Here is a 22,275-nt window from a genome sequence, read left to right on the forward strand (position 1 = left end):
AAATAAACTCACAAGGATGATGTCTGGACTGGTGCTTCCCAGCCGGTTCTTCCCTTCCCATGTCAGTGTGCCCATAGGCGAGCGGCATGGCGTGCTCAAGGGCGATCGACACGGCGTGCTCAAGGGTGAACGCCCAGGGGACCTGTCTCCTCTGTTCTGTAGTTTCAACCCCACCTTGTGGCGATTCAGTGTCTTCAGGAGGTCAGTTGTTTCTTCTGAGCTCATGTTGTCAAAGTAGATGGTAGCGCCCACGATTTGGTCACCTGTGAATGGCAGATGAACAACAAAGCGAGTTGAGAACGATGTGGTTCTGTGTGTACTAGGTAAGTGAGACTTGATCAACTAAGACTAAGACTAAACAATTATTAAAAGACTATGGTTTTTGACATTTAGTTGACTAAAACTAGTAAACAATTTCAGATTACTACATATACTGTCACTAAAGCTAAATGGTGTGTTATTCAAAAGACTAAAAGTGCGTTCAGACTTGAATACCGTATGTATATTCGCCTCGTTTCGTCCCGTTTGTGTTTCGCCAGGTCGCGCCACTCCCGTTCGCGCAACTATCGTCTGCATTGACTTTGTATGTAATCGCGCTGCTCTAACCATCCAAGTCTGAGCGCAGCTTAAGACTAAATCAGAATTGGCTGTAAAAATGAACACTGACTGTACCATAGCTTTGATAAGTGATAAAGACCAAAGATTAGATACCTTCATATACTTTTCCAGAGCGTGCTGCAGGTGACTCCCCTTTCACCTCTGTGACGAACATTTCTCCCTCACCGGTCCGCTCAATGGTTAGGCCAGTTTTGTCTGCCCCCTCCCAGTCTTGGAAGAGTACTTCCCTGGTTTCTTCCTCGTCAGCCATCTGAACATTAAGGAAGAGAGAGAGAAGGCACGAGGGAGTGAATGGAGGGAGAAGGAGAAAGGGAAAGAAATGTCAGGACTGCTATATCTATCATTTGAAAACACATTCATAATATGAGAAATGACACCTGGTCAACAAATACCTTGTTGTACTGTTTATGAAATTAATTTCTACCTTGTGTGTTTTGCTTTGCTATCCTTGAGTCCTGGTGTGATTGATAGAAACTGCTTCGGTTTTCCTGCAAAAATAGAGAACAAGATCATGAATTTTAAAGTGTGACAACAAAACAACATGAAGTACACTTGAAATGTGCCATGTGACTCAAACCCTCACCCTAACCCCAAACTCCCACCTAACCTAACCTTAACCCATGTCTAACCAATGACTAGTCTAAACTAAGTATGCCTGTCACAATCACTACATAATCGTCTAATCACAATTTATTTTCGCATAATCGTCATAATCATGAAGAGCAAAGATTTTCGAGTAAAATTTCATAACTGTGACAGTGCTACACGTGACACATTTGCATGTAATATGTAAAGCACCCGGTAATTCTTGCTTGTAGGATTCGATAATGAACACTAGATGGCAGCTGAACCCAGAAGGAGACAAGTCTATGTTCTCTCGCTCCCAGTTACCAAATTGCTACCTCCCTCTCTCCTCCTTAGTCTTTACACTCCATGTTGTGGAAATTTGGTTAGAGTGCATGAGACCACACCCTGCCCTGAGGAAGGCAGCCTGATCCTGCGCCTACACCTCCGCTCCAATGTCAATAGAGAGAACAATGATGGTTGAAACTGCCTTTCTTTCTGGAAGCACACATGCACATACAGACTGGCCGGACACCACACACACACACACACACACACACACGCATCAATGCAAAAACCCTTACACATGCATGCACGCATGCATGCATGCACGCACGCACGCACGCACAAACAAAGTCACACACACACACACACACACACACACACACACACACACACACACACACACACACACACATCATAATGGTCAGATCAGCACTGTCATACACAGACACAAACATGCACAGGCACCAAGCAGCAAGCCTAGTGGTGTACACAGACACTATAGCCTGCAGGCATGTGACAACTATTGGTGAGATATTTTCAATTGTAACCACCATGGCTACATGAAGTAGGTTACCTTTAATGTGTGTGAGCTGGTGAATATTATTCACATTAACATTTAGGAAATATGAATGGGATTATTTGTCTTTGGATTAGACCGTTTTCAACCATGAGAAAACATGTTAATGTTGCCATAACAATGCCGCCTTTTCTTTGACTAACAAAATTAAATGAGCCAGAATGAATAGTTCCTATGTTAGCTTACATTCAAGACACAGCTTTGCACAAACTTCCAGAATTGCTGTATCCACGTGTTGTGCACTGTAACCACAAAACACGATGGAAACATTCACTCGCAACACAGCAACGGCAAAGTTTGTTTACATCTTTTCCCTGTGCCCGAGTGACTCCTGCCTCTTCAAACATGCTGACTACTGTAGTCCTACCCACTCTCCTCTTTGGAACAGACAACCCATTGTTTCATTAATACCAACCTCTCCACAACCCACCCCTGCAATTACACAGGCCTGTCTGAGCCAGTGCTCTACCTAGCCAGATAGTTTGCATGATTTCATACTTTGGTGCACCAGTGTTTCAGCTTCCACACACAGTCAAGTCCAGCGTGTTAATTGAACTCTATGAGTGTGTAAAAACTGACCTTCTGGTCCATTTGGACACCCCTGGAGTTCAATGAACATGCTGGATTTGTGTAGACTTAGATATTTAGGGAAACAGGGACGACATGTGCGCAAATGTGTGTGTGTGTGTGTGTGTGTGTGTGTGTGTGTGTGTGTGTGTGTGTGTGTGTGTGTGTGTGTGTGCGTGTGTGCGTGTGTGTGTGGATATGTTTTATAATGTCCAACGCAGGTTGTGCTTTCAGCATTTAAACATTTCAATTAAAAGGATTGGCGATCAACAGCAGAATCAGTTTGATTCTGGGCGAATCTTCCCCAATCATTTCTGTACAACTATTCAGCATTTTTCACGGCATTGTCCAGTTGACTCTAATCAACCTATATACAGTAAAGTAAATGGAAAAGTTTATCAACAGGATAGAACAAAAGAAACAGGATGTGATGTGAGTCACAGCAATGACTGATTGTCTGTTTTCATGGAGTTACCATGGCAACCAAAGTCCAACCAGAGCTCCATTGCATTACAGGAATTCTGTGAGTTTGGTTGCTCTATACTTCAATAGAATGAAGCAAGAGTGGCCAGTCACAACATGAAGCAATTAATACCAAGGTATATTCCTTGTGTATCTAGAACACACTTGAGTGGCATATTTAAACCCTCTCTAGAACAGTGGTTCCAAACTAGTGAAAATAGCAGATCTACAAGTGCACAACATGGTGCGAAGTCGCGTTGCGTGCTTGTAGATTGTCTATTTACACTACTTCTTAATCTTAAGTAGGCCTATCTTTATTTTATTTTTTATTCATAGAATGTCTTAGATTTGTTTGTTTGTCTGTTTTAAAATGTATGAAATTATTTAAAAAAACAATTGGTCCATGACACCCAAATGGGTCTCAAACCCACTGTTTGGGAAAGACTTTCTAAACTGGACCTAGATGTCTGGGGTTCAAGTGGAAGTGGTTAACATGTTACACTTGAAATTATGTCAAATTAATTTGAAAGTGATGCTTTGACCAGTCTCTGACCTGTGTGTCCTTCCAGTTCAGACTGGAATCTTGTGGTTAAGATGAGCAGCCATGTGATTAGAGGCACTAATTCATTGTGCGTATAATGTCTTCGGAAGAGCAATTACAAAAAAGATCTTTGTGGTGTTGTAACATATTGTGTCTTTGCCTCTGGCATCAACCAAAGATCTTATCTCTGATCATGGCATGCAGCCTTACAGCTTGACTGACAGTTCATAAAAAAGGGGGGAAAAAAGAAGGAAGGTTCGGTTCATAAGAAGGAAGTGTGTTGAGTGTTCAGATGTCACTTTCTGGCATATTCCGCCCAGTTGGTTTTTTCCTCCACTCTATTTGCTCTGTGTAGCAGACATATCCTTCATAGAATGCAGCTCAGGGAAGCGATAATGTCTGAATAGCTCTGCGCCTTTTTCTGTCACTGGAATGTCCCATTTTTCACTCCTATAAATAACATAATTGCCCCAGTAATCCGCCAAAGTGAGGGGTGAAGGTGAGACCCGCCCCCATTCAGATAGTCAAGACATGTGTTGGCTATTGTGGTAACACGCTCTGCCATGCTGCTCAGCCAGATAACAGCACGCTGAGACCAGAGGAAAACGATAAAGAAAAGGGATCTGCGCTACAGTATGTGCCACTAGCCACCAGGCCACCCGACACTCTCGCCACACTCCCATTGCACGTTGTATCATTTTAATCCAACAAGGGAACTGGAGAAAAAGATGACACGAGCATGTGATGTGTTCAATGGAGCCCTGGAAATATGAAACCACACACACACACCGTACATCAGGATTCCAGAGGAGAGATGGCTTTGTGTACTGTGTACGTGTGCACACATTTCAGAAGGAAACAAGCGTTAACTTGGAATGTTTACCAATCTCACAACCTATCTCTGCCCTACAGGCAGTGTGCGTTTTCTGTACAGTTTTAATCTTGTGAGGGTTTTCCATATTCTCAAAGCTATGTCAACATGCCTTACTTCCGTTCTCAGGTTGTTTATCAAACATTTCCTTGGTGGGGTCCTCTACGGTAGCAATTGTTGGATTTACTATAAGCTTCATAATAGAGATAATCGGGAGTTGTGCATTCTTTGGTAGATTTATACACCTATGAGACACACTGATACAGTACCCTGTAGATGTCTAAATGATCAACTGATTATACTGCACTGCTTTCATATTAAACAGAGAAACAAAATACACCAAATTACAGAATATATTTTCATTTCAATGCAGCAAATCCCTGTGTCAAGAACAGGGAACTGCGTCATTTGACGCAGATCAGTCATGGTGAAAATGATGTGAGACAGGCATAAACCGGTATGGGTTCCATCATACGGATAAGTTAGGGTGCTAAGGACACATCAATAAGCAGCTACTTTGTAATGTCATGTAGATAGCAAACTGCTATTCCCACTAGCTGTTCGAGCCACATCCAAGGGCACATTACAAGGCACAAGCCAATTAACACAAGTCAATAAATAGACCATGGTCATGCGTGATTGGGAATATTGCAAAATGCATGCAATGCCTTGAGGTAATATGAAGCTGGTCTCACAAATAGCCTGTGGGCAGCTTCCAGGGCTGAATGGCATGGTCTAGGACCATTGGTTACAAATTGCATAGCACACAGACAGCAGACAACAACACGCAAGATATGGATGGTGTTTATGCCAAAGATGACACCATCAACTGGCTGAACGCACACACTGACACAGACATCTCACAGACATGTCAGAGTGTCTAATATAACGTGTATTCATGCAACGTTGTGCAAAAGAACCCCTTGGATGATATTAGCAACCCAATCAGCAGCGGTGAAGACATGGATTTATCTGATTAGCTCATGAAGATTGGGATGGGGAAACTGCCAGTAGCAATATGGCCTCCTTTTGGATTGAGGCCTGGACACAGACAACAGGTGGCACATTATTCTTATGTTAATTTCCCCATTCTTCATTTTCAATCTACTGGCCCTAGTTTGGGCATGTCATTATAGGCAGACATTTTCAAAATAATTTCCCCCCCACCAAATGTTTTCAAAGAATAAAAATAAATACTGAACGAGTGAACGTAGTCGATCTACAAGCTCACAAAGCACCGCAATGCGAAACATTGTGAGCTAGCTTTGTAGAAGGGCTATTTTTGGCATATTCGCCTTGTTGTGCTACACTGTCTTACAAAGTATAAAATGTGGCTTATGTGGTCAAGGCCGATTTATGCTTAGGTGACAATGTGTCATGCATGTCACGTTGCCAACCTGTTGTCAATGAAGCATAAATGAAGCTTTAAGAGTGTCTTGGATGTTCCACCATTCCCTCTGATTCTGCAGCATATCGCTGCTCCCTAGACATCTACCACTATGAGGGCCATGGCGAAAATGAACCGTTAACTCTCAAACAAGGAGCGTTGTTATTGTTGGCGCCAACGGGTATTTACAAAAGCCCAGGCTCACAGGGGGAGGGCAAATCCAGCAGTTGTGTGTTCTCATCAACTCCCTGTGAGCAAGGGAGGAAAAACCACTTTGTTATTCTACTCTCCATCCTGAACATGAAGTGACCTCTGCTGAGGCCACACCCAGTAGGCCTACTCTCTCTATCTGTCTTTGTTTCTTCTTCTCTATATCGATCTCCCTAATGTCCCTAAGTCTCTCAAACCACCTAACTTTCCATAGATTATGATTTGCACACACACACACACACACACACACACACACACACACACACACACACACACACACAATTACAATTACAATTACAATTACAATTTAGATCTATTCTAGACTCTAGTCTAGATCATAAATCAGCCTAATCAGCCCCATAACAGATCTAGAGTGAACTGGGCAGTTCTCATACTGTACATTTGACTTGTTCCTGGCAGCGAGTAGAGCAGAGGCTGGAGAGCACCGGGTGAGAGGGAAGGAAGGAAATCAAAGGGATGGAAAGAGGCAGAGGTGGGAAGCACATGGGATGAAGAAGAGGTGGGTACATGGAAATGGTAATAAAAAGAAAACAAAAGAAAAGAAAAACGATCTGAGGGAAAGGGAAAGTGGGAAAGTGAGACGGAGAGGGACAGTTCCTGAATATAATATACTGTACACACCTTTTGGGTGTACAATATATTAGTATAAGATATCCTTTTAACTTGTGTCACATTAAGGGGTTTCTCACCCCAATGTGTATTCACGGCTACAGTAACTATCAATGGCGGAAAGATCACAAGACGTGAGAAGAATGACAAATGGGCTCTGAAGAGAAACCTGTCAACAGTACAATTAGTAAATTACCAAGCTTGCCATACATGCATTGTACCAAAACATCATATTTATCAGGGAAGAGAGAGCTGGAAAACTGTAACACCCCAAAGCAAAATCATATGATCAGATATGGATGGCTACTGTAAATAAGGCGGTTTGTTCAGAGGATCATAAGACATACAGGCAGTCTGTGAAAACAATCCTCTCTTCTTCTCTCTTTCTCATTAATTTTGCCATAGAGAGAGAGAGAGAGATAGAGAGAGCCATTCCTTAGGACACACGCCCATAATCAGATGCACATCAAAATCTGAGTTGGAGAGCCATGCAAAACTAGATTTGGACACAGAAGCCTAAGGAAGGAAGGGAGTACGATGGAAGGAATGAGAGATGATCTCCTCTATCTGTCATCTTATATTGTGGTCTGGTATGTGGTGAGAGAGAGAAAAACTGCCGGGGGCAGTGGGGTAGTGGTAGTGGTGGTGGTGATGTTGGTGGTGACGGTGGGGTGGGGGCATGAGGACAGCCAGACAGACAAAAGATTCTCTTAACTAGCCTGCAACCACAGATCATTTCTGGATACGCCTCCCCACTTTTGGTCTGTCAGTGGCCTACAAAGGCTGCATACGGTTTGGTTTGGGGTGTCTGTTGTCCTACTGTAGATATTCCCTCCCCTCTCTCTCTCTCTCTCTCTCTCTCTCTCTCTTTTTCTTTCTCTCTCTCAAAAAAATAAGAAATAAATCTTCTGCAGCTGCCAGCAACAAACAGTTAAACAGTGTGAGTTTTGGCGGGCTTCTGACATGGGGGGTGAGGGGGCGGGGGGTGTTGGAGTGGAACAGGTGGCTGAGCCGTAGTGGGATGGGGGTGGAGGTGAGCTGAAGCAGCCAAGTGTCAAGTTTCCACAAGGCAACCCTTTCACAGCTGAATAGTGGCATGACCTTCCAGGTTCAAAAGAGGCTTCGCAACAAACATTCCTAAAGCGTTTTGGAGTCTGGCATCGGAGAAGCTTGGGTTCCGTTTGAAAGCCATACAAGAGATAGTTGTTCTGAGGTGACCCTGTCTAGATAGCCTGGAAGAATCTATGTTTTACCTCCCTTAAGAGAAGTGCCCTTTGTTGTGATGCCATTATCACTGAGGGATGTTTTTGCAATTAGACACTTACTGCAGATTGCTCAAGCAAGGCCAATGGCTCTCAGTCTTTGGTTCTTGTCTTCTTTATTTCTGTTGATGAAGAGGGAAAAAAGAAATTGGGAATTAGTTACGGAGTTTGACAATTCATTTTAATGAAAATAAACATGATGAGACTTGAAAATTTCTAGAATTCATCTGGTTCTTATTATCTTATGTAAAATTAAACTAAATCAAATGTATTTCATTCTTATCCAGCTCCTGCTGACGCAAGGCACATCCACTGTGTCAGTCACTTGTCAAAGAGATAAAGAGACACATTCCTTTGATAAGAGCCAAGCTTGCACTGAGAGGAATGACCGCAAATCACACGTACAAATTTCACTTTGGTTTTATGTTTACATGCCTCTTGGTGGAACCTCACCTTCAAGGGAATACATTGATCAGTCAAATTCCTCAGATGGTTTAATGATTACCCTATGAGTATGAAGTATGTACGGTGCGGGCTGGTAATTATGCAAAACTCTCCCTAAAAGTAAATACATTAAGCTAGTGGTGGAAGTATGCCCCAACAGAGTGTCTTTCAGCTCAACTGAATAAGACATGTCTTAGTTGACATAAACTTGATGGGAGGCAGTGTACGGTAGTCCAAGGGAATTCAAGATTCTCAGTTGAAACTCTGGAGGTTTCTTTTAAAGAGACACAACCCATTTTCATTTTCTGGTGGTTTAGACAGGAATGCAAAACAAGGCAACAATCTAAACAGGGCAGCAGACTGAAATGTAGCCTAGTTTCATTTACGGGGTGAGTGATGATCGACAGGCTAGATGTGGAATATGGAGCCACCATGGCATTACAATCATACCACTGGAACTATTCACACGCAGACCATTGCACACAACAAAGATGCAGGGCACAGGTCACCTCCTTGCCTCTACTGTGGCCAAACCAAGACAGCCGCAAACTCGAAAATATCAGATCTGGTTTATTTGAAATTATGGGTTAGGGACTTCCAGGAGAGAACAACAACACATGGCAATGTTACTAAAATATTGCTCTTCTTCTATACACAAAGCTCAGCTAGAGACGGAAACAAAGGGTTCACCTTGCTTTACAGAACAATGTTCTGTGTAATTACACAGAGTAGTGTCCCTCCGAGTGATGTAGATTTATAGGTCTGCTAATGTTGAGGCTAACCTCAGCAAGTGCCACATGTCAAGCGGGGACCAAATTAATTGAGATAAATGCTTGGAAACCAACATGTCCAAAATGATGTAACTATTTAAGGCATGGTTATAGCATCAGCCACACGTCATACTCGTATATATTATAACTGATTTGAGGTATCTTGCACCTCGAGACGTTTGGATGGTCATTTATCTTCAAATGAGTACGGTAGCTTTATAGCACTGATAAATGCAAGTCATAAAAGTATATATAAACTTGTGTTTGAATGACTACTACTCTGACTTCACATCAGTGCTTATGACTATATATTTTTGTATTCATACTTTTTTTAGTTTTTCAATATTGGCATAATTTGGAATTTAACACCCTTAAAACCGAGTGTAATTTTATATTTTTGTGTTGGCTATTCAAAAATAGCAGATACAAGCAATACAAGCTCACAGCACATCATTTTGTGGAACCCTGTGAACTTGTCTGGTCTGCTATTTGTGAACATGTTTTACATTTCTTAAGTGTGCGAACTACTGATTTATTAGGCATGTGTAGAATCTGCCTCAAGTCTTAAACGGTTAAAAGTGGAGGTTATAGGTTGTATGCCAAGTTAATCTACCGGTAGTCTCACTTCTACTCATCCAAAAACCTTAGGGTGATTAGGGGCACATCATGAAACAAAGACGAGGAGTCTTCCAAAGTCCCAAGAGCAACAAAACCAGACTTTAGGTATGTATCCACAGGCATCTACCAGTGGGAACATGTCTAATGTATAAATACTTCTTTGACAGGTTTTCAAACCTAGTCATTACCCCCCTGCCTCAGTTGTCCAATAACTTACACTTCTCATTACTCGAAGGAAAATGAGGCCAAATAACTATGTTTGTGGTACTCAATAATTTCCCACTTCGCCTCTAAACAGCAAACACATAAACAAGTGTGTTATTTTAGAGCGAAAGTATGTAAATGGCTGAGGCGAAAGTGAGAGTTTGTCCAACTATGCATCGTTTGCGTTAATTAGTTTGTGCTTACCTGCTGAAGCAGTGGTGCACAAACCAAGCATTTCGTTTCACCCATACATGTTGTAAGTGTTTATTAACCGATGGTGAGTATCATTTCACACTGCGATCAGTTATTTCAAACCACCATTCAAGCCTGTCATCGCAACCCTCCCCCTATCTTACCGTTGCATTGTGTGGCTAATTTCACATTGGAACAGGGCCCTTACTGAAATAGATGGGACACAGCGATGATACATGCCAGCCAATGTGTAGCCGTCTCTGTGTTTGTGTAGGGGGACTCGTACGATAGCAGCTGTGCACACTTTTTAGACAATACAGTCTTGGTTTATGTATGTAATGTAACTACACATTGTCACGCGGGTGTGTGTGGGGGGGGGGGGGGGGGGGGAGTGAATGATATGCAGACTTTTGGAAGAAATGGTGAGAATTCAGTTTGCATCATTGGCTGATGTGTATTTACATGTCATGAGGTGATGCTCATGACATGTTTTCGCAAGATAAAGTGAATGATACGAATAATTTTGTGAGTTTCTGAGAAGTGAGAATTGACTTTGCATCATTGGCTGATGTGTACTTGCATGTCATGAGGTGATGCTCATGACATGTTTTTGCAAGATGTGTTGAAGCATGACAGACTGAAGGGATACACTGCATGATTGGTGGGCCACTCCCATCCCTATTGACTAAGACTGCTGTCTTGTTTACATAATGACTCATATAATATCATATTTGTAACTGAGAATCAAACAGGGATCTGTTGAAACGGTGAGGATTAGCATTGCGGTGGCCAATAATTGTCCCATAATACTGAATTACTGCAGATGAAATGCACATATCTGGGCAAAGACGATTAAGGCAAAATCAAAAGGTAAACAACATGCCTCTCACGATTGTCGGTTCTATTTTCAATGTCGTTATTGGACCTATAAAACAGTTCCAGAGTGACACACAATTTCACAGTAAACTGTGCCATCAGGTCATGGCATCAGGTTTATCAGGGAAGCCCACAAAGCACATAATGCGATGTTGAATGGCGGAGACGCCGCACCACATAGTCCACAAGGTAAACCATATCGCTCTCTCCCCGTGCTCTGCTTGCTGAGGGAGCAGCTCTCCGTAGAGCCCCACCCAGGCCTCCAGTCACACACATTCCTTGATAGAGCCGTCAGGCCAGCTGGAAGGGAGCCCGGCCTCTCCCCACGGTGACTAACTAAAAAAAAATGTCCTCTCTCTGGCTCTCTGAGGCTGACTTCTGCTCCGGCCTGTACCGACCACCCCACGCTTTGCCCCTCTGCCCACCGCCCGTCACCAGACCACTCTATACTCTCAACCCCAGAACTCTGCTCAAACAAACACGCATACCGAATTCAGCTATGGGTAGACACTCATAATAACATATACACTGACACGCACACACGAGCATGTCGACACAGGGTCTAGCCAAACAGGATCCCCTTTCATGCCCAAGGCTTTAGCAATCATCATCATCATAGTCATAGGGATAGCTCCATCTTTGAATCTGGGCGATAAATTTACAACGTCCCACCCAAGTCTACTACGTACATCACAATTTCACTATACTACTCCAGTCCATACCCCACCTCTGATGCATTGTATCACAGATTGTGCTTTGGTACATAGTAATATCTTCATTTTTAACGAGGTCTCTTGCTCATAAAGGAGATATTTGATCTTAAGTCACTACCTACTACCTACTAGTCAAATGAAAGTCAAATCTACGAGTTGAACTTGAACCCAAATGGATTTGGGAAATTGGGCGTGTAGGTAGGTCAATCAGAAATTGGGATTAAATGAACCGTAAACAATCAATCCATCTGGTTGATTGGTTCAAACTGAACTGAGTGCATTTGTGATGATGATTAACCCATTAAGACCTGAGGCCAATTCTACAAATGCCTTATAAATCAGTAGTTGTCACATTTTCAAGATTTTTCAAAAATAGCAGATGCCCAAGCTCACAGTGCGGCACCAAGTGCCGCATCTGTGTCATATAAATGACACAGATGCTTTCCTGGTTTTAATGGGTTAAATCAAACCCGTTAGTAACAAGGGCATTGTAGTGGTACTGGTGAGTGATAAGATTTGATTATGAGCAAATAAAGAGGCTTGTTCTGCAGGGAGAGAAGAAGAGGGGAAGTGAGAGAGGGCAAAAGTAAGCAATGAATTGAGACCAAATCAGATTTGTTATGAAAACAGAATAGCCTCTCTGTTCCTCTCCTCATTGTGTGTGTGTGTGTGTGTGTGTGTGTGTGTGTGTGTGTGTGTGTGTGTGTGTGTGTGTGTGCAACATACACAAGACTCAAGACTCAGGATACCAAGAGAGAACAGCAGTGGGCCTCTGGTATAGGGCTCACGCCTGCCTGAGAAACGTAGATAGGACATGCATGCGTGACACATATGAAAGGAATGAGCGTCAAAATAAATGGTTCCGTTCTATGCTCTGTAGTCCACAGAGCCCTAACCAAACCACAAGTCCTGCTCAAGACCAAAGCCTGCCCACTGACGCCAACTCAGCCTGCTGCTGATTAAACCATCGTGACTTTGGCAGGAGCCAGCCAGCGTGCACAAAATGGAAAAGAACGGAAGAAAAGTAATTTAAAAGCTTCTTCTCTCAGTTTGAACAAGATCACAAACAAGAGGGCTGTATCAACAATGTACAATCACTCTCACTCAGTCTCACTTTTCAACATGCATTGCCCTCATGCTCGTCAAGGCTCATTAGTAAAAATAAATCTTGTCATTGTATTTGGAATGGATACATAAAAAAGAAGACATTCTCATAAGGGAACAAGAACTTTAGGTATGGCTGGGATTTTGAAATGACGCAGGCCTGACGGCTTGTGCCTTGGGACAATTTTAGAGCCAGGAACATTGAGCAACTAAGTATGGGGTAAATCGGGATGAAGGGAGGTGAGACTGCTTTTTGGCTGCAAAGTGGTGGACAGGACACAACAGAGATGAGGATGCAGATTTTCGCGCACGCACGCACACGCACACGCACACACACACACACACACACACACACACACACACACACACACACACACACACACACACACACACAACTTTAAAACCACTGTCAACTTTTGCTAAACCCTACATTTGGCCAAATTTGAACCACATAATCTTAAACAAGAAGATCCATTAATCAAGACAGTCGCATTGAACCATAGCATAGCACAAAGCGTGAGAGCATTAACGTGCGCCTTGAAGAAAAGTTCAGCCATGTATTGTGATGGAATGACGAGTCAAATGAAAGAGAGTAGAGCAGACCAGACATTTGTGAGAAGAGCCTTCCTGGACTATCTGTTGTCAGATAAAGGGAACCTAAACAACGCAAAATGTCTTTCCAAATTTACATTCCAAGTCTTTTGCCCTTCTAGCACCCCATTCCAAACAGGATTCTTTAGATTTTCTTTCCTTTTTTCTTCTTTGTTTTATGGATGCCACATGTGATTCGTTACTCAGAGAAACTCAAAAAAGGTTAGGAGCACTGGGAGCGTTGGTTTGACAGTTAAGTGGGGGATGGGTGGCCCATGTAGTACACCTACAGTTATGCAACGGTTATGAATATGGTATAGTTAGTACCATTCCCATAGGGGAGGAAAACACCTGGAGGCAAAACAGAAAGAATATCAAAGGTTTGATGGTTCTCTGGGTGTGGTGATCTTGTCTGATAAGAAAAATACAAAAAGTAAGTCTCAATAACACGTGCACACACGCAGGGTGTAACAATCAACATGTCTCCATGTTAATATGTGACTTGCTGACTGTTGCACCATGGCCATATGAAAGACATAAGGCTCTTGGAGAGAGGTGGAAAATTTAAACAGACTGGATTGCGTGCACATGTGAGGCTAAGACCCAATAGGGATGTTGGCCATGAGTTGCACTTGCCGTCTGAAGCACATGTCTCAAATCTGTATTTCTAACTGACTAAGCTAGTGATGCTAATGATAGGCCCATATGGGGAATAGTCCAAACTAACTGAAACATTCCAAACTAGATGTATGCGCAGGGAGTGGTTGTTTGGGTGTACTCCCCAGAGAGACTTATAATCACAAACTACGTTTAGAACATTTTTATTCCACGATGGAGAATGGGGGATTTTATTCCAGAGTAGGCCGTAATCAATGCATATATACTGCAAGGTCATTGTCACTGCTGTGCTTGCGTCTGTAGTGTTGTACATCTGAAAGTGCAATTGTTTGAGCACAGCGATCTCCAGGGAGGCTCTGCTTGATCTACAGGATGTCCGAGGGACCAATAAGGCCCCTAAATTAAACATAAAGTGAGAAAAGACAACAAACGCTAATTTGATCGCAATCAGCTGGCTCCCACTTTCAGCTCATTCTCTTCAACCCAACTCCCTCTTCCCCTATGTCCCTCCCTCCTCCGCTTCACTCCCTTCCTCCTTCCATCCACCCCCTCAACAAGCCCATGAGGAAATGGCAGAGGAAGTGTGCTCGAGTCCGGGTTCTTTCCGTTTCACACTGGCGCGCCTGAGTAACACCACTGCTCTCCTCCTCTCTGTTGCAAGTCAGCAGGGAAAGCTTATATGACAGCTCCAGGGACGTGATGTGATAAATATCTTAGCATGGAACAGCTAACACGCTACTCATGAGGCACGTGCAAGTCGTTGAAGAAGAAGCAGTTGAGATGTTGTTTACCATATGGATAGGCCATGAGGGGCCAAACCCATTGTCCCTGACATTTTGTGTAGTCAGGAAACTGGTTCACTCTGATCTAATGCAAGTTAACAAGAATTAACGTTGCTTCATAGATAGTCAGTAGGCTTAAGCAATTCTATTATGAACAGAGAAAGAGAATGTATCTTTACTTTGTATGAACATCACTGATCATGTGCTGCCTTAATATATCGTAGTTTGCCTGAAGCCAAGGTATGTACCGTCAGCTGACAAGTCAAGCTTTTAGCTTTAGGTAGTATATAGAACCGGTTCTGAGGTTTACTGTCCTACATAATGTATTTGTCTGTTATATTAAGTTCCTGCCCAAGCCTGTGGCAAAAATAACTACACATAACAGTCTTCCCAACACATTACAAGTAGGTGTTACATGAAAGTTTTAGAGCACCAAGCATACTCGCAGACAATCAACATCCACAGGGTGACAGACCATATGTCTCTACAAACAAGCAGCTTGTGTCACAATCAATCGCCTTGACAAGAGCAATTCGAGAAATGCCTGACTTTTACAGCTTTGAGGCACTCAACGTATGCTTGTTGTGTGTTTCTGACAGCCTGTGGAGAGTACTCTCCTCTGAGAAGCAGCCTCCTCCTCACCACTCGGCAGAAATTACTTCAGGGTGTGGCAGGACAGAGTTGTGGAGGACAGGCAACAAAGCACAGTGAACATTTTTATTTCAGTCGAGCTATATGGAGCCTGTCTGTCCTGCACACTCTCTTCCTTATGCCGTCCTTTTCTGTAACTTTAACAAATACACTGAATTGACTGTGTGGGTTACGTTACACAATGATATAACCTATAGCTGCACCTGGAAACATAACACTACTAATTTAGATATAACGTAAGATGCAAAAAATAATCTCCTTCTACATTTAGGCAGATAAAAATGATTCATTTTCTCCGAATGTGCTGCTGAGAAGTTCTGCTTTCCCCCTCTACGCCTCAAACCTGGTTTCAATTAGCTTGTCTTTCCAAACCACTACATTCCATTACTCCCCCTCTGCCCCAGCCCATCCCCCTCCTCTGCTCTCATACCCTCCCTCTTGCTCATTTTCTCCTCCCCTCCACAACCTGGCCAGAAGCCCAGGTTAAGAAAACCAAGGTAAACTTTTTGGAGAAAAAGAGAAGAAATCTCCGAAAGTCTACCCATGTAGACTTGACACAACCACAGACAATTTATCGCCTGACCGGTATTTTAACATAATAAAGACGATATAAGTCTTGATAAAAATGTGAGCATAGCCTAAGTTTGTTTCTTCTCCCTTGGGTGCGCTTCGCTGGGAGAATACGCAGAAGCAAAGAAGGGAGGGGAACGGGAGAGGAGACGAGGAGGAGAAGAGAGGAGGGGTGGAATCCACACCCAAGTCTGTGGTTGCTTACATTTTACTTAGGGAAGTAGGCTACCTTTAATTTTTAAAAACGTCTTCGTTTCAGACCCAATTGAAATGACCAATAATGAAGATAGCATCGTAATTAACACGAAAAAAGTATTTATCTTGTGGCGTTTTCATAGAGAATCCATGTCTTCTCTCTAGCTACGTGTAGCCTACGTGTATCCACGTTGCAGTGAAGTCAAATTACAGCACGAGTGTAGAACTTTCGGACATGATTATACCCGGTTGATAATGTAATAAATAATAGGAACACAAAACCCCCTTGAAGATTTGGATACTGCTCACATGCACCTCAGGAAACCGTTTATGTGCGCATTAAAATAAATGCCATGTGTGTCCATTCATGTGAGTGGGTACACACCCACTTCTCATCTCAAACTCAAGAGAACAACTTGAAACAATAAGCACACTGATAATAGCCATCTAAGAATCATTGTGAAGTAAGTCAAATTGTTGCCACAATGATGTAGGCCTGTGTGCATTTATTTTGCTTAAGTAACATTAAGATGCTCAACTTCGCCGCAAGCATAGCCTACTGCACACACTTTGGCAAAGTTATTAAAATATCATTAGGCCTACTATGCTTGAAACAAAGGCAAAGCTGTCTACTGTTAAAAACAATACAAATTATACAAAACAGTAGTAGCAGTTTAGCTCAGGAATTCAACAGCAGAAACCACCATAAACATACGTTTAAAAGTTTAAAGGTTTAAAAAAAAAGTTTAGCCTATATTTACCTTTGCGCAGTCTGGGCGCTAAGTCTCACACCAGCTTGAGCATCCTTAGCAGTTCTTCTGCCCCTGTCCCAGCCCAAGAAAAAGCACTTCTTCCCAGTCTCAACTTGCAGCCCAAAAGACTCTCTCACTCCTTTAGTATTTCTCTATCAACAGAGTTTCCAGGGCGTTTTTCCCCCTCCCTCCCTCTTTTTTTCTCTCTCTCTCTCTCCCCTCTTCTTGAGTGCTTTTCACTTTTTTTGTGCGTGGCTGCTCGCTCTGCCTCTGGGCTGAGCAGAATGGTTGGTCTTGGACAGAGCAATGGGTAGGGCTCCTGGTTGCAGAGGGAGGGGAGGGCAACGGTGTAAGGGAGTGGTCCTTCACTTCTCTGGGTCGGCCCACCCACTGTTTGTCATAAAGGGCTCCAATGACATACACCAGAAGTCATTTGTTCTTTTAGTTTACCAAGTGGGCAGTCCTTTGCTGCCTAGATAGCATAAATGATGAACACAATACAATCTAAGGAGGCCCTGTAATCAGTGGTGTAAAGTAACATAAAGTACATTTACTCGAGTACTGTATTTAAGTACAATTTTGAGGTACTTTTACTTTACTGGAGTAAGTATTTCCAACTACATTTCAGAAGCAAATATTGTACTCCACTACAATTATTTTAAACTGATTTAGATTATTATTACAAAACATATAGACTCTATGTCTATTTCATAGACTAGAGTAACCACTTCAGCCCTATATACATTTTGGCCATTTGAAAATAGCCGAAAAAGAGTTTATACATTTAAAAACTTTAGAAATAGGACATTCTGCATAATGATTAGCCTACTTTCTACTTTTGGTACTTTATGTACTTGTAACAGAGTATTTCGACATTTCAGTAGGCCTATTGATACTTTTACGTAAAAAACGTGAGTACTTTTTCCACCACTGCCTGCAATGAAACCGTACAAACCCCATGCATTGTATGAACAATTTGCTTTAATGATTCAAAAAGAAGAAGAAAAAAGTAGTTAATTACATGTTTAATCCTACATATAAATAATTATTTTTACTTTATTTTGGATTATTTTAGCGCAGTTCATATAGTAAAACAATAAAGACGAGGACGTGCTGACATCACCAGCCCACCCACAAATAAGCATCCAAGGGATGGACAATCCTATAAACATGTTATTACAGTGTATGCATCACAGCACACAAACCAACTCACACTTGTGATTAACAAGACGACTCAGCAGTAGGTGCTCGACTATACAGATGGTTTCAGCTGAGAACTCATCAAAAAGCAAGGCAAAGTCTGTATTTACATGGTAGGTTATTCTACAACAATGATCTAAAAGGCTCTCTCAAAGCTTATGGAATTGGAATGTTTGAATGGGGTTCTTATTTTGAGGCTAAACCTTTTTTCACAGCACTACAGACACAATTCACCTCATGGTGTGTAACGCTTGTAACGATTTTAAGGGCGACCATCTCTAAGGCATCTAGAAGTCTCCATATAATCCCTTTGGGTGGTGGATGAGGATCCATTGTGCATGAGTCGCAGGCGCGGAGAACACATGCCAACACAACAGTGATATGTTACCATGCATTCTGAAGTTTATTGCACACACAGAGGAATACATACAGTAGGACAGTGAATCTATGACATCCCTAGTAGATTATAGAAACCAAGATAAGAACAGAATAAGCAGGAACACGCTTGCCTCTCATCTCATATTGTATGTACAGTCAGTCCCTCTGATACAGTGGTAGACATGGTTATCAATATGCTTATGCAGCTATTATGTGTCGTCTGAGTCAGGCAGCTGAGGCCATATTACAACAACGCTGTTTGTAAAATAATAAGAATAATACATCGGCAAACCGTATCATGGACTATGGAATATCACAAAGCTCTCTAACACATTGTTACATCACATCACTCCCAAGATCATGTGTAGCCCTTCCTAATTTGGTGAAACGAACGGTGATTTTTGTCACATTTGTGGCTCTCCTAATTGGTTCCATCTGAAGTCGCTTTGGGCTTGTAGAGGCCCCTCATTAAAATTGGACCCTAAATCAGATTTCGGCATTTTTGGTCGACTCAAAAGGGCAAACTTTATGGCAATCCAAAAATCTGTATACCAAAGATAGTAGGGTGAATGAGCAAGAGAAGCAATGACAATGACAATATCGAAGAGGAAGGATGGATGGAATGTCAGAACAGGTCAGCTCCATATGAGATCTAAGGGTTTGAGGTTTGAGGTCAGATGTAGAGTTGCTGACATCAGTCAATAACATCTGTTATTAGACGTGTGCGGACCTTCTCCTTTTTTATACAGTTAATCTGTTTTGATCCAGCGTCCGTCCGTCCATCCGTCCGTCCGTCTGTCCTTTTTAGATAGATATAATTTGGGATGGAGTACATTCCTTGACTGGCCATTAGACTGGCTGCATGCAGACTGGCTGCATGCACAAAATGTCAGACCAGCGCTTTGCAAGACACACACACACACACACACACACACACACAAGCGCTCACGCACACATGCACAGCACACACACTGACACATTGGCAAAAACTATGTTAAAAACTATTCAGTGTCAGAGTGACATTTTTCGATGAGATTATCTTCAAAGCGTATGAATAACAAGAAAGAGGTGCACTGTAGTGGAGTATCTCCTCCAGGCCGCGTGACGTGTGATATTGCGTCAACTAATATTGAAGCATAAAGGTGTCTGCCTATGATTGTTAGGGTGAAGGCAAGAGTGGCGGAACTCACAGAGAAAAGCCATTGTACTGTAAAGTATTGTTATCCGTACAACATAATGTATTTCATCCTAGTCTACACCCCCCAAAAGATACATATTGGACTCATATATCGTTGTTGTTCATACCATCAGACTGCATCCAGACGTTATCATTGTCTGCACAAGTCGTAAGACAAGGGTGAGTCAAGCCTACCTGCAATCATTTCAAGTGGGGCGTTGTCTAACAGTTCCTGATATTAATAAGAGTTCATAGTATTTCCTCTTTGTAAACCATTTCAAAAATGAATTACACAAACGCACAGATTCACTAGATAGAAATGTTTAATTTGTGGATTTAACTCAATGTGCTACGCCTATGTGCTGTGTTGGAAAAACGGAGTAGATGAACGACAGAGACTGACTCATGCAGGGTGGTGTCTCAGACAGGTTCAGCCTGAGATTACCTTTAATCTGAGGATCAGGAAACCAAACCATACAGTTTTAGAAGAGAGGGAACAGAAAGTAGTTGACTGAATATGATTTCTACACAGTGACATCCGGAATGTTCATTTAATGTCAGGGCAGGGCAGAACACTAGATATTTTTTGACTCTGGAAATTCAAATAATGTGGAAAAAACTGTTATTGTGTTGTAATTTGGCATTCTCGTAAACAACAAACAATACACATTTTAGAAATCGCCCCCACATTTCCCATACTCAAGGATGTGTGCTGTCAAGAGTGGAAGAAGGTCCACCCTGCAAATCAGCCAAGCTCTGTATAAGTACAACAATAGGCTACTTATATCATCAATATACAATATAGAACCATTTTTGAATGTCTGACATTTACAATGTAAATGTATATGCCAACAATGTACCACGCACAGTCAATACAGTATGTACAACTCCGAACTTACTCCACTGATGATGCCACGATTCTCTACTACCTGTACAGCCACCTTTTCAGAACTTTTCATTTTAATATAATTATCTAAAAAAGACATGATATTGTTGTCCAGATATGTCGTAGTATGTAAATATCTGATCCTTATCTGTTGCCCTTCCTATAATGAACACATTGGATTATGGAACCATAAAGCATTACACTTGTTTACAATAGGGCCCACCATATATGTGTAGGCTATGTTTTTTATTTAGGCAAATTATTTATTTACCCCGCCTTGGTAAATAAAGTTTTTGGGGAGCTTTCAAAACGGTGTGCAGACTTATTCTTCCTTTTGCAGTCTGTTCTTTTTTGTTCGAGCACCCGTTAAATTAACCCGGGATGTGCGTGCACCTCCTGTCCACTTTAGGCTATGTGTCTAACATGTACGTACAGTGTATTTGTATGTTGTGTGTATATGCTCGAAACTGTGCTTGAAAGTACATGCAATAGATTGTACGCAAGGGCTTCTAAATGTATTTGGCCGCACAACACCATCTGAGAAGACTTAGTCATTCGATTCTTTTTTTTTTCTTTTTTTCTTTTATCCCACGATTTTGTAACCCATTTTTCCACCCCTCTGTCAATTATCTAATGTGATCCTGGGCTCTACACACCCTCCGCCAACCTGGGGAGAGCAACGGACTTGAACTCATGCTTCCTTCATGCATGAGTGTCCAAGTCGCTCCTTTACATCTGACAGGAGGAGTTTCCCTGGTTGGACGTAGAGCGTGGAAGGAACATGTTATTCCAAACAGTTCCTTTCCCCTCCAGTCATTTGATTCTTAATACTCCTCCCCCCCCCCACCCCCCAGACCCCCACCAACCCACACAGACCCCCACCGGCCCCAATAGACTTCCCCAGAAAACGAAACAAAATGTACACAGGCTGAAAAGATCTGAACATATTTTTTTGGAGACCCCCAGATGAGAATAAAATGCTAAATTACTCAAATAAATTCAAATTTCTTTTAAAGATTTTTCACAATTTTGTCATAATGTGATGCGTTGTGATCCAGTACATCTGATATTTTTGAATAGCTGAAGTATAATACAGGGTTATAGTGGTTTAACTTGATGCTATATAACTATAACTAGCTAGCTAGACCCCACTTTGAGAACCACTGGTTGTCTGGTACACACTATACAATTCAGTATGTGCGTCAGTGTGTGTGTGTGTGTGTGTGTGTTTGTGCACGGGATGTGTATGAGGGATGTAGTTTGTTTTTTGTGTGCATGCGTGTTAGTTATAAGTTAGTGCTTGCATGCCTGGTACACCAATGCTCAATTTAAGGCTTGTCCTTGAAACACCCCTATTTTCCTGTCCACATGTCACACCCATACTTGGCGAGGTAAAACAACAGAAGACAGAGGAGAGCAAACACAGAGGAAGCTGCTGCATGCGTAGCTTTGTAGGGAGAAGGGAACAGGGAGTGGCACATACACACACAAACACACACATGTGTGCGCACACATACACATACAGTACGGCGCTACCATGATTCAAGAGCATTCAAAATTTTCCTCCTAAAAAACAGGGC

General features: G+C 42.2%; 1 protein-coding gene across 2 annotated transcripts in view; it reads right to left on the reverse strand.

The window, feature by feature from the left end:
* The window catches only part of ahnak (AHNAK nucleoprotein), a 37,186-nt gene extending 19,864 nt beyond the window's left edge, over positions 1–17,322 (reverse strand). For both annotated transcript variants that reach the window (XM_080774725.1, XM_080774724.1), the window contains exons 1-5: positions 17,064–17,322; positions 8,038–8,096; positions 1,043–1,106; positions 712–868; positions 13–263 (exon numbers count right to left, since the gene is read on the reverse strand). In XM_080774725.1, the coding sequence (XP_080630851.1) occupies positions 13–263; positions 712–868 (408 nt within the window). In that variant the 5' untranslated portion in view covers positions 1,043–1,106; positions 8,038–8,096; positions 17,064–17,322. The remainder of the gene's footprint in view (positions 1–12; positions 264–711; positions 869–1,042; positions 1,107–8,037; positions 8,097–17,063) is intronic.
* Positions 17,323–22,275: the final 4,953 nt, after the last annotated feature.

This window comes from Protomyctophum bolini, assembly GCF_963924005.1.
Source record: "Protomyctophum bolini genome assembly, chromosome: 10".
NCBI classification, from domain to species: Eukaryota; Metazoa; Chordata; class Actinopteri; order Myctophiformes; family Myctophidae; genus Protomyctophum; species Protomyctophum bolini.